General features: G+C 32.6%; 1 protein-coding gene across 1 annotated transcript in view; it reads left to right on the plus strand.

The window, feature by feature from the left end:
- Positions 1-13,760, plus strand: part of glra1 (glycine receptor, alpha 1) — a 69,148-nt gene that overhangs the window by 18,847 nt on the left and 36,541 nt on the right. The window contains 1 exon segment of the mRNA XM_051127918.1: positions 12,716-12,783. Within this exon segment, the coding sequence (XP_050983875.1) occupies positions 12,716-12,783 (68 nt within the window).

Below are 13,760 nucleotides of genomic sequence, written 5' to 3' on the forward strand. Positions count from 1 at the left end.
GATGCAATCATGCAATCCGGGCGATATCTCATCTGAGAACCGGCTAAATGATGAGTTATAATGAGTTTGTATGTTTTGCTAATGGTTGAGAGTGACCTAACTAATGCAACTGACATCTGGTCTTTTACGAAATGGCATGCTTAAAAGCAACACCAGACGACGCATTCACATGTACGTGGTGGTTTTAGTTTACTTGGATATCATTGCTTGACCTTTAGTTACCGGTGGGAGGATAAGAGTAATTGGGCCTCAGGCAGGACATTTGCAAAAATAGCATGCATTTAATTATTAATTAGCTTCTTTTTGCTTTTGCTCTGGAAATGGGTATTTATTTAATTTTGGATGTAGCCTCCAGTTGTTGGTTTAGTTTTGGAGCTTGTCGACTGCCACTGTTTAGTGCCAGTGTGTCCCTTTGTGTATCCGGGCATGCTTTTTATCTGTGCACCATTGATTTTTTCCTCTGATCTTGGCTTAAATTATAATTAAATTGGGAGAGCAAATGAATTTCTACACCTGACTGAACAAAAAAAAAATGTTGACACTGTTATTCATCTGATCTTATCAAATGATCTTGCTTTCAGATATTGCGTTTAAATAATCTCATATCTGATTTTGATGTACAGTCGTTCCCGTAATGCATGTAATGTTGTTTCTGTGAGTATTGAGGCTGCAGAGATGCAGTTTTAGTCCTTTGGGCTGCTAGATTCTTAATTTAGTTTTATTAAAGGCATTATATACAGCTCACTCCCTTTATGTAGACTAATGTGAAGCCTTGTGGATGTTTGTCACGGCTCCTGTGTTCTCAAATGAATGATCATAGGAGAAGTATCCACAAATCATATTATTACAGTGTTATTCTGCATTTATCGCACAGCGTTTAATCATCATTTCTCCTAGCTGAGATTACTGCTACCTATTTGTGTGCTGTGTGATGTTTAATGTGTATTGTATGCATATATTAGCAGTGCGTTAAGAGCTATGTTCATAATTAGTTTTGAGCTTTTCAAGCCTTGGTATCTTAAACATAATTAGGGATGACCATGTAAAGGTTGCTGCTTGAAGCAGAGAGTTGTAGATGTCTTTGAAAATGATTTTTAATTTGTTAGGCATGCAATGGTTCTGAATGGGGTTGTTTTTATTGCACATATTTTATTTAAGTCATTTGCACATCCAATATAGAGCTCAATGTAGTGAAGAACCAGTTCATTTTGAAGTTGCAAGGAAATATGGCTTTGCAACATTTAGTTTTCTAAATTTTTTTCCATTACTCAGTTTTTTTTTTTTCATAATAACCACAGTATGTAGGGCAGTAAGCTAATACTGTATGTTAAAATCAAGCTATTCTTTTGTAAAAGTTGTTAGCTACACTACAAACTATACAAACAAAGAAGTACTTGCTACAATATACAAGTCAATATATATGAAGATATATAAAAATATATATATCAGGTTATAAGTTAAGAGAAATATTAGCAATTAGTGTGACAGCATCAAACTTATTATTTATAATTATATAAACAATATGTGAACTGAATCGAAAACGGTTAAATATGTTTAAAGTATTTAGCTACATATATATTTATTTATTGCTACGAAGAGGATGTAAAATGCCTGAAAACTTGATGAGTCAAATAAATACATTTTATAGCAGGTTTATTAAAATAAAGCATTCAAACAGGCTTGCAAACATATCTCACAAATCCTTTTATAAACAAAGTGTAGAGAGTGTAAATAAGAGATTGATTGTGCAGTGTAGAGAGCTTTGTTGATTATAATGCAACTTTGTGAGATCACAATGAACTAAGATGATTGACAGCTTTTAATGATTTTTCAGGGAGTTTGTAAATAAGATATTGATTTAATACAAGAGTTAAACAAGAAGTTAATATTAAGTGACTTACATTGTGTGACTATAACACAGTTGCCTGGTTTTGCTCTATTTCGTCATCAAAAATAGTCTGAAACAAGTCACAACTGAGCCGCTGCACATTGGTGTTTTGTTTATGAATGAACGTGCGTTTTTAAACTAGTGAGTCAATGATTCAATTTCCCATTCATAAAGAGAGTCACTTGCTTTATTTCTGAATGAATCTGCCGTTCAAATGAATCAAATGAATGAATGATTCAGTAATTAAATCAGTGACTTGCTGCCACCTACTGGCAGTTTTAGTTTTAGTTTTCAGTTAAGTCATTTAATATTTCTGTGTTCAAAAAAGTTTATATTTAAAACATTAATTTCAACATGAGTTTATGGATTAAACTGCACTTATGCCACCACTGAGCATCATTAAACATGAAAATACACCTACCACTTTTGTATTCTTCTATGCTACCTCTGTAGTACAAATTAATTTTGTTAGTACTGATTTCATTTGATTGGTAACTAATTCTTATTCTGTTGTTTAGTTAGAAATTTTAAAAAGCTTACTTTTTTATATTTGACATAAAAGATGACATACTTTTAGTAAAGTTAGAAAAATGCCATTACAAAGGTAAAAACAAAATTCCCCTGTAAATCACTTTGAGTCAAATATCACCTTGTAATGGGAGATATTATCAGATTTTTTGATTATTGAATAGAGAGTGCTCCTAAAATTTCGACTGTGCTCCTAAATTTTTTTTAAGTTAGGAGCACAAGTGCTCCTAAAGAGAAAAGTAAGCCTAGAGCTTACTGTGTATATGTATTTTTGTGTATATATATTGTCCCTGGACCATTGACCATTAGTTAAGACTAAATAAATAAGCTTTCCATTGATGTATGGTTTGTTAGGACAATATTTGGCAAAGATGCAACTATTTGAAAATCTGAGTGTGCAAAAAAATCTAAATATCAAGAAAATTGCCTTTAAAATGGTCCATATGCATTTCTTAGCAATGCATAGTACTAATTAAAAATTAAGTTTTGATATGTTTACAGTAAAAAAAAAAAAAAAAAAAACCTTCATGGAACATGATCTTTACTTAATATCCTAATGATTTTTGGCGATAATTTTGACCCATACTGTGTATTTTTGGCTATTGCTACAAATATACCCGTGCTACTTAAGACTGGTTTTGTGGTCCAGGGTCATGTGTGTAGCATTTTGTCAACTACACAGTTTAAAGAAGTGCTTGTTAATGGAAAAATTACACTATTTTGAAAATAAAATGTTCAAAATATTGAAAACTGTGTATATATATATATATATATATATATATATATATATATATATATATATATATATATATATATATATATATATATATAAAACATAAAATGATAATAATAATGACCACTGAAATCTGGATTGGGCAGATGAGATGGTTGGTCATTTCAACGGAGACTCGTCACATTAATCTAATTTTCTTCTTATCTCTAATCTTATTATTTCATCCGCATAGCTGCTCTGTATAATGAAACAATTGACACAGTCTCTCCTATCGTTCAAACCATCAGTTAACCTCAGTGTGAATCAATTTTGTGGCGATATTGACCATTTTATCTCATGACTTGTGCGGCCGAAGCTACCCAGGTAATCCAGTGTAATCAAACCGTAGTCGACTCATTCTCTATTCTGGCCTCGGAGCCTCAGCCCTCCTATTGATTTATGTCTCTCTCCAGCCTCCCTCCTCCAAGGCTGTCATGTTTCCCCTATCAGTGATGCTAGCCTCAGGGGCAGGAAGAGATCCTGGTAATTTAGCAGGGTGTCATTACTTATAGGCATGTGACAATGCTAACTCAGACACTCTCTCTGAAACTAGCTGTCACTGCACGGGCATCTCTTCCCGTCTGAGCCGCCGCTGTCCGACTCTTATGAATTTTAATACAATCCCCTTAATGGTTAGGGTCGCCTCCAGCTGAACTGAACCTGGAGTGATGGATGGCTGTGACTCCTGCTCAATCTGGATTTGGTTTTGTTGGAATGGGTTGTTTTAAGTAGGAAACACATGGAATATAAAATGATGTTTCAGGCTGGGATACATATAGCTGCTCTTTATGTTCGTTAGGCAGACTGTTAATTGTCATTTTGTGCATGTAATGATTTGTTGTAGTGCTTAGCTAACACATTCCAGGGCTATATTGCTTTTTTAATGCATAGAATGTTTTGTTTGTTTTTGAAGTGATCTGGTAGAGTATTCTGATATTTTTTTGTCTACTTTGTTATATTGGTTTTTGTTTTTGTAGAATTCTAAAATAGTATTTTCTTTTTGTACTATTTTATACTATATTCTGTTTTAGTACTAGTCTAGTATAACATTCTGTTTTGTGTGTTCTATTTCATAATATATTCTGTTTTTAGTATTATATTTTTAACTGTTCTGTACTATAATTCTATTTTTAATAATGGTCTATTATAGTGTTCTTTTTCTGTTCTATTTTATACTATATTCTGTTTTTTTCTTAGTATTATATTTTGTGTACTTTGTGTTTTAAGTAGGAGTCTATTATAGTGTTTTTGTGTTCTTTCTATAATATATTCTGTGTTTTAGGATTCTGTTTTTGTACTGATCTGCACTATAATTCTATTTCAGTAGTAGTGTATTATAGTGTTCTGTTTTTGTGTAATATTCTACATTATAATCTGTTTTTTGTAGTACTCTAAAATAATGATAATATTGTACACCATGTTGTTTTAGTTTAATAGTAGCCTAATGTATTCTGTTTATGCTATTTTATATTATGTTCTCTTTTTTGTAGTATTCTAAAAGTCTAATATTGTCATTCAGTTTGTTTACTATTTTGTGCTCTATTCTATTCTGTTCTGTTCTATTGTATTGCTCTGTTCTTTCCTGTTATTTATTCTATTCTATTCTATTCTATTCTATTCTATACAGTTTTTAGTAGTAGCCCAGTATATTATTCTTTTTGTTTTTTAGTTTTTTTTTTTTTTTTTTTTAGTATTCTATTAGTATTCTTTAGTATTCTATCATTCTTTTTGTGTATTATTCAATTCTTTATTTTGTAGTATTGTACTTCTGTTTCTGTGCTACATTCTTTTTTTATTTATTTTTTTTTTTTTTACTATTCAATAGTATTATTTTTAGTAACATTTTTAGTTTAATATTTATAGTCTAATATAATATTCTGTTTTGTGTGCAATTCTATACCATTCTTTTGTTGTATCCTGTTTATTTTTTTACTATTCTGTGCTACATTCTGTTATTCTATTCTGTTCTATTCTATTCTATTCTATTCTATTCTATTCTATTCCATTGTTAGTAGTAGTCCAGTATATTATTATTTTTGTGCAGTATTCTGTTCTTTTATTTTGTAGTATTCTATTTGTTTCTGTGCTACATTCTTTTTTTTTTTTTTTTGTTGTTTTTTTTTTTTTTTTTTACTATTCAGTAATTTTTTTTAGTATTGTTTTAGTTTAATAATTATAGTCTAATATAGTATTCTGTTTTTGTGTGCAATTCTTTGTCATATTTAGTTTATTTTTTACTGTTCTGTGCTGCATTCTGCATTCTATTCTATTATGTTCTATTTTTAGTAGTAGTCCAGTGTATTATTCTTTTTTTTGTATTATTCAATTCTTTATTTTATAGTACTTTATTTTTCTCTTTGTGTTACATTATTGGTAGTAGTTTTTTTACTATTCAAAAGTAATATTTTTAGTAATGTTGTTTTAGTTTAATAATTATAGTCTAATATAGTATTCTGTTTTCGTGTGCTATACTATACTATTCTTTTGTCATTTGCAGTTTTTTTAACAAATCTGTGCCTTTCTATTCTATTCTATTCTATTCTATTCTATTCTATTCTATTCTATTCTATTCTATTTTTATTAGTAGTCCAGTATATTATTCTTTTTGTGTACTATATAATTTTTAGTATTCCTTTTTTTTACTATTCAGTAGTAATATTTTTTAGTAATGTTGTTTTAATACTTAGTCTAATATAGTATTCTGTTTTTGTGTGCTATTGTATACTATTATTTTTCGTTTTTTACAAATCTGTGCTACATTCTGTCTTTTCTATTCTATTCTATTCTATTCTATTCTATTCTATTCTATTCTATTCTATTCTATTCCATTGTACTCTATTCTGTTTTTATTAGTAGTTCCAGTATATTATTCTATTTGTGTACTATATCATTCATTTTTTACTATTCAATATAATTATTTTTTAGTAATGGTCCTGTATATTATTATTATTATTATTTTTGCATTCTATTCTATTCTATTCTATTCTATTCTATTCTATTCTATTCTATTATATACAGTTTTAGTAGTATTCTGTTTTTGTTTCTGTGCTATGTTATTTTTTTGTAGTATTTTTTTGTAATGTTGTTTTAGTTTAATGTTTATAGTCTAATATAGTATTATGTTTTTTTTGCAATTCTATATCATTCTTTTGTCGTATTGTTAATTTGTTTACTATTCTGTGCTACATTCTGTTTTTCTATTCTATTCTGTTCTATTCTATTCTATTCTATTCTATTCTATTCTATTCTATTCTTAGTAGTAGTCCAGTATATTATTCTTTTTGTGTACTAATTTATATATATATATATATATATATATATATATATATATATATATATATATATATATATATATATATATATATTTTAGTAATGGTCCTGTATATTATTTTTTTGGCATTCTATTCTATTCTTTTTTTGTAATGTTGTTTTGTACTGTTTCGCTCTATATTGCTCTATATTGCTCTGTATGCTGTTGTACCTTATTTTCTGTAGTATTGTGGTTTTATATAGTAGTAGTATAATACTGTTCTATACTATATTCTGTTTTGTAGTATTTTAGTATAGTATTGCATTTTTTGGTGTTTAATTTTTAAATATTACTTTAGTATATTTTGTACATACTATATAATATTTAATATATAGTATAAACATAATATTGTGTATATATGTACTACATATACAATACTATTTTTGTCATTTTTGTAGTAAACTATATACTGTTTCTATTGATTTTTATACATTTATTCTTTCAGGTTATAATCTAAACTGTTTTCTCTTTTTGTAATATTCTATACTGTAGTTATACTATATACTTCTATGTACTATAAATGTTTTTTTGTGTGTTGTTTTTGTTCCACTGTAAATCTCTTTACACTTGAAGATATCGCCGCTGATACCATCATCACATCAAACAACAACATCTCAACAGAAATGGATTTTGGATTATGTAGCTACATGATTTATTTGTTTTTTCCCCGTTTCACTCGTTCTAAAGAAGCTCAGCTCCTTTACTGGAGCTTAACACCTTTTTTTTTTTTTTTTTTTTTTACCATGTCTGTGTAACTAGAGCAGCGCAAATTGAAAATTGCCCCATGCCAATAGATTTACTCAGCATCAGCCCGTATGTCAGGACATGAAGAGTAAGAGGAAGCCCTTGACATTTGCCCCGGTGTTGATTCAGTGAGGTGTGATGAAAATAGTGTGCTAACACGGAAAAGCCGGTAGGGCGCTTTGCTGTCCCTTTGTTACCAGTAGATCTCACTCCACCCGCTAGCCGCCTTGCCAAGACCTTATAGGTGCTGCCGAAGCCATATAAATATTTAATGCCTCGGTGCCATTGTATTTCTGCTGAGAACAGCTCGATTTTTAACATGAGCAATATCATTAAGCTTTCTTTATTTATATCAGACACTTTCATTTGTGGTGGTCCACTTACCTGGGAGGCATCTTAAGTGCCCGATGTTTGTAATAAATCTGTTTTGCTCCCGCACCAAAAGCGTCCTCCGGGTACAACATCTCGTACGCCATTTTCCCACCGGCTGACCGGCGTAAAACAGATTAATGGCTTTTGAAGGCGTATCGTTCTCCAGTTGCAGCTAGGTAAAGAGATGGACTCTGCTATTGATCAGTTTAGACATGGACCTTGTTAATGAATGACTATAAACCTGTATGAGTTGTGGTTGTTGGTTTATGAAGTAGTAATTGGTCTCCCGGCTCACTGTTTTTTCTGTTCGGTGTAATTTATGGGTGTTCTAAAGAGGTTATACTTTCCCAAGGGACTTTTGATTAATGATTGTTCTGTTTATGCACGAAATTCGTCACAGTAATGACTCTCTGAATGTCTCTTTTCTTCGTAAATACTTAATTGTGCGACGTCAATACAGTACTGAAAACCGTTCCCTCACTTTCTCTCTGGGAAAGACGAGGCTGATCTTTGCGACTCGCGTGTCCTGTTTTTGTCGGTGTAATAAAGAGAAGCGCAGTGAAACGTGTGAGGCTTCTAAACTACCGTCACCTCTACGAGATGAGGGTGGAGGCACGGCTCAGAAATTAAGGTCTGATTCGCTGGGAAAGACAGCTAAGTAAAAAATGTATAAATAACCTGAACGTCCCTTCGCTGGCGGTTGCTTCCCCTCTGCAGTGAGCTGCTCTTAGGAGAGCGGGGCGCAGATTGTTTGGCAAAAACATGGCAAAGCAAATCATTCTTGGCGATGACTCACCCGTTCCTGACAGTTAATGAGCTCTGTCTTTCTCTCTCTTCTCTCCTTATTGGAGGCTGGGCTCACAAATGAACTGCAGTGGGGGTGAAGACATTAGATTTCCTCTGCGCTGCGCCACATACGGCAAGGAAAGCCAAGAACAGACAAATGATTACAGCCGGTATAATACCCAGTGGAAGAAATAAGCCAAGAGCAAGAAACTATGGGGCCTGACACTGTATAGAGGCTCAAACAGGAACTGCCTGATAATGTGCTACAATTTGAGCCAGTTCCAAACCTATTTAGTCGCCTGCAAAGGCTGGTTCAATAGGTGCACTCTTAAAAATAAAGGTTCTTTTTTGGAATCTTCGGTTTCGTGAAGAACCTTTAACATTCATAGAACCCTCTCCAAGTTCTTTATAGTAGAAAAAGGCTCTTTTAAGAACCTTTTTTTAGGAGCCACTAAAGGGACATGGTGGGTAGCTAGCGGTAGCCTCTAACATTATAGCGTGTAGTACATAAAATTTCACTCACCACTTGAGAAGGAGAGATGACTGATAGGACGATGGTGAGTGATTTGTATGATCGCGAATCTTGAAAGTGAAAGTAAAAAGCGAGCGTGCATTCAAAAGCGATTTCAATGTCCCCCATATTAAAGGATTAGTTCACTTCCAAAACAAAAATTAACAGATAATTTACTCACCCCCTTGTCATCCAAGATGTTCATGTCTGTCTTTCTTCATTTGTAAAGAGAGTTTTTTGAGGAAAACTTTTCAGGAATTATGTCCATATAGTGGACTTCTGTGGTGCCTGTGAGTTTGAACTTTCAAAACGCAGTTTAAATGCAGCTTCAAAGGGCTCTAAATGATCCCAGCTGAAGAAAAAGGGTCTTACCTAGCGAAACGATCTGTTATTTTGTAAAAAAAAAAAAATAAAATTTATACTTTTTAACCTCAAATCTTCTGCAGTGATGTAGGACGATTATGACGTTAGAGGAGAAAATGAGATGGGAGTTTTTCGACATACCCTGTATTGAACCGGAATGCACGGAGTTCACACAGAGCTAGACAAGACGTGCATTTGAGATTAAAAATTTTATTTTATTTTTTTAAAATAACAAATCGTTTCACTAGATAAGACCTTTCTTCCTTGATTGTTTAGAGCCCATTTAAACTAAATTTTGGAAGTTCAAACTCGCAGGCACCATAGAAGTCCACTATATGGAGATAATTCCTGAAAGTGATTTCCTGATATCCACAGTTTATATAGTGTATAATTACCCAGTGATATAATTGTTAGAGAAAGCATAGAAATATATTTTTTCCTCCCATCTCATATTTATTCCCTTTTAAGGCTTCCATAATACATGTCATTTCCTTTCGGAAAACGATATTCAGAATTGGTCACATCCCTAGTGATTTAGTTTAAAAGCATTTTTTATGCTGGTTCCAAGTCTCTTCACATCCCGATAGCAATCACTAAGTTAAAGGTGACCTATTATGCCCCTTTTTACAAGATAATACGTCTCTGATTTGAGTGTGTATGTGAAGTTTTAGCTCAAAATACCCGACAGATAATTTTTTCTAGCTTGTTAAAATAGCCACTTTTAGGGTATGAGCCAAAACACGCCATTTTTGTGTTTGTCCCTTTAAATGCAAATGAGCTGGTGCTCCCGGCCCTCTTTTCAGAAGAGAGTGGAGCTTCAAAAGCCGGCAAAATCAAAACAGGACGATCTCATGCACTGAAAATGTCAGAAACTCTCACTAGCCTTATATGTTTGAAGTAGAATCGGTTTATAAGTGTGTCATCTGATTGTACTGTGCATAATAAGTGTGCATTTAGGAATTACACAGACAGGGAGCACTGGTCTCATGGTGCCGTCGCGTGCTATCACACACTTTATCAATCCCACTTGTGATTATGAGCTTGACAAATTCAAGTGGTCGACTTCACATTGTTTTCAAATGCAATTTTTAACTACCACATTCCTATTTACGATCATTCTGGTTGCATGTAAAGGCAGCATCAGTGAAAACAGACAGAAACAATGGTAGCTTTAGCAACATTAGCTTTACAGAGTGCCAAGATGCACTTTCAGAAAGGCAATTTGGAAAACAAACGCGTGATGCTTACTTAGTCTGGAGCTGACGTTCAAGCACGAAGTGTTGGTATTGATCCCTAAACATATAGGGGACTAGACCAAGTTTTTTCTGGGACATTTCCTTCAAAAATGAAGGTTGAAGGGAGTCTATGGAGACTCCTTTTCCGTTGGTGCATCCCAAAACACAACACTTGTAATGCCTCTTTGTCGCTGACATTGTATCTGTGTCTATGCTTGGGGATGACTTTTTCCTTGCAACAATGTTATTGTAGGGAGAAATCTGGATTTGTGTTTTCAGAGAGACTTTTATTATTTATTGGGGTTATAAAAAAAATTAGTGGGTGGAGTTTTAACCATTATAGGCTGGTTGCGGCCATACTACCGTGTTCAAACACCTTATAAAAGTGATTTTTGCATAATGTGTTTATATCATCTGTGAAATGTTTTTGAAGCTAGCTTGCTATTGCTAACCTCTCCAAAATCACCTAATCTACCTTTAAGCTAAATTATGAGGTAACATCACATGTGACCTTTAATGGTAATGCACTACAACGAGTGAAAAAATAAATCCAAGATGGTGGAAAAAATGATGTTGCTTTATAAATAATGTTATATTTTGGTTAGTGTTGGAAAGTATGAATAAAAATGGCATATTCCATTGCATAACGTCTTTAATTCTGCTGAACTACTTATTTTTAGGATTGTTAGAGATTTGTGCTGTTAGCTTAGCAACACCTATTCAAATCAATTGCGAGTTGAGTCTATGTTCCGAATGCTAATCATATGGTGCCAGTTACGTTATAAATTGTTTCGACTGTGGTTACAATTCTCACTTAGAAAGTAGCTGCCTTTGTAGTTAGTTGGTGATGAGGCAGCTCATTAGGTTTTGAAACAGAGCCCTTATGAAAATAAACCATGGTTTTACTACAAATAAAACAACAGAACATGGTTATTGTAGTTAAACCATGGTAACCACAAATTAACCATGGTTTTGCTACACTAACCTAACCTAAGTTTTGCTAAGTTTAACCATGGTATTTGTAGTAAATCTGTAGTCGGTTAGCCAAAAAACATGTCTACAACACTTTTACTGTAAAAAAAAACACGATTAATTTTTATAAGGGAAATATAATCCTTGGTCAGGCTAGGCACCATGTTGAATTCAACACTGATGAAAACAATGCTGTGAAGGGTTGGATTGCAGTCTTTACAATTTCACGCACTGTATAAAGGTCTTGCATCATGTCATTTTCACAACTCACAATTTTCAAAACTGTTTTATGGAGTATGTGCTCACTCTTGTCAAAAATTAAATATGGCACTACCCCGACTAAGATCTGTTCCTCAATTAAAACACTTCTGATGGCAGTTGTGTGTGCACAATTTGTCAAATCATACATGTAAGGTGGATTTATTTCCAAGGCAATAGTTTTCTTGTGGATTACACCTCAGGAGAAATTTGCAGCCTTTATAGAGCGACTAATAAATTTTGCCCGACTTTGCAGATTGCAATATGTTTCTTTGCAGTAATCTACTCATTCAGCACCTTAGGATGCTGCGTGTGGCTCGTCAGCAGGCAGAGAAATGGGGTTCAGGGTTTCTCCAAGCTGTTCAGCAGCTCTGTATCTAACTAAATCAGAAGTCTGGAGAAGCCTGACAGGGTCTTTACGAGGCCATGAGCGCCGTGTCACTCAGAATATCCCCCTTTCTGTGTTTACAGAGCCATATGTGATGGATTGCTTGGTTCTTTTAACGGCAGAAGTATGGTTTCTGTTCAGCATCTCCATGACTGCAGGTTTTCATTTGTGCACCAGCATAAGAGATTTACTTGTATTTCTAAAACAGAAGTGGGAGGAACAATGGCTTGCCTTTGAGGGTTTGTTCTGTCCTGATAATAAAATCGCTGGTCCTCGTCTTTACAGAAGACTCACCTCAACATCCTGTAGAAATAATTTGACTCAATAATTTAACAGTTTCTTTGTTTTGTAGGCTAAGATGATGCATATATCTTAAAAATAAGATTTACGTGGTTTATGTCAATTACAGTGTGCTTATTTAGCAGTCAGCAGGTAAGTTTGGATTAGTATTGTAGTTGTTTCTAAATAAAAAAATATGTTTTTGTAAGATTTGGTGAAATTTAGAGAATAACTTGTTTCATTTTATCAGTATCTGTTAACTTATTTGTTGTTGTTTTTTTTTGTTGTTTTTCTTTTCTTTTTCCACAGGTCCACCTGTGAACGTAACATGCAACATTTTTATTAACAGTTTTGGATCCATTGCTGAAACAACAATGGTGAGTATATTGATTAACATGATGCACATGATGAATGGAAACTGATGAATGAGTTTCAAAAGAATCAGGTGTATTCATCTATTTTTCTTTTTTTTTCATTTCTATACTTTTTTTGCTCAATACAAATGATTAAGTTAATGTTAAACTGTAAAAATTAACAAATTTAAATGTGATTTATTTTTTTTAATCTGTTCTGTTCATTTCAAGGTTTTAGTTAAATGTTTTAATATTTTGAGATTTGTTTATTTGTTTATTTGTTTGATATTTTGAGACTGAATCGCAGAATCCAGTCATAAAAACGGAATTTACTGAATAACACAGAATGTCACTGAATTTCAAAATTTGAATGAAGTAATTAAAAGTAGGTCATTACACTTAAATCAAATCATACTCATTATACTTTCAATAAATCGATGTGAAACTGTAGATTAGATATGCTTTTGATAATAATATTTAATTTAACCATTAAAAAGGAGTAAATATCCAGTAGAATTAAAAAACGGAATTTGGAAAAAAATAAAACAGATTTCATAGGGCCCTAAATAGAGGTCTTTTCTCACTATGCAAAAAAGATGATGGGCTAATGAAATTGCTGACAGGAGTTAATAAAACCTACCCACAATTTCACTAAAATGAAGTAATGAATTATTAAAACATGCTCATGATCAACCTAAAACGAGAATTAATTGTAAATTCGTGGCTGCGTCATGAATATTTTTTTCCCACATATCAGGTCTGGGGCTCTGTACCATTCATTTAATAATCATTCTAATAAAAAAGTCTGCACCATACCCTAGTGAAAAAAATATACTAAAAATGTATTTTAAATATATTTATTTTGTGATAAGGATCCTATAAATGTGCAAACACCCTATATTTTTGGTATACTAAAATGCTCAGTACACTTAAATTGTGCAGTTGTCTAACTAAAGATATACTGAAGTATATTTGATTGTGCTAAAATGGAACTATTGCAA

The sequence above is a fragment of the Labeo rohita genome, chromosome 14, assembly GCF_022985175.1.
Source record: "Labeo rohita strain BAU-BD-2019 chromosome 14, IGBB_LRoh.1.0, whole genome shotgun sequence".
NCBI classification, from domain to species: domain Eukaryota; kingdom Metazoa; phylum Chordata; class Actinopteri; order Cypriniformes; family Cyprinidae; genus Labeo; species Labeo rohita.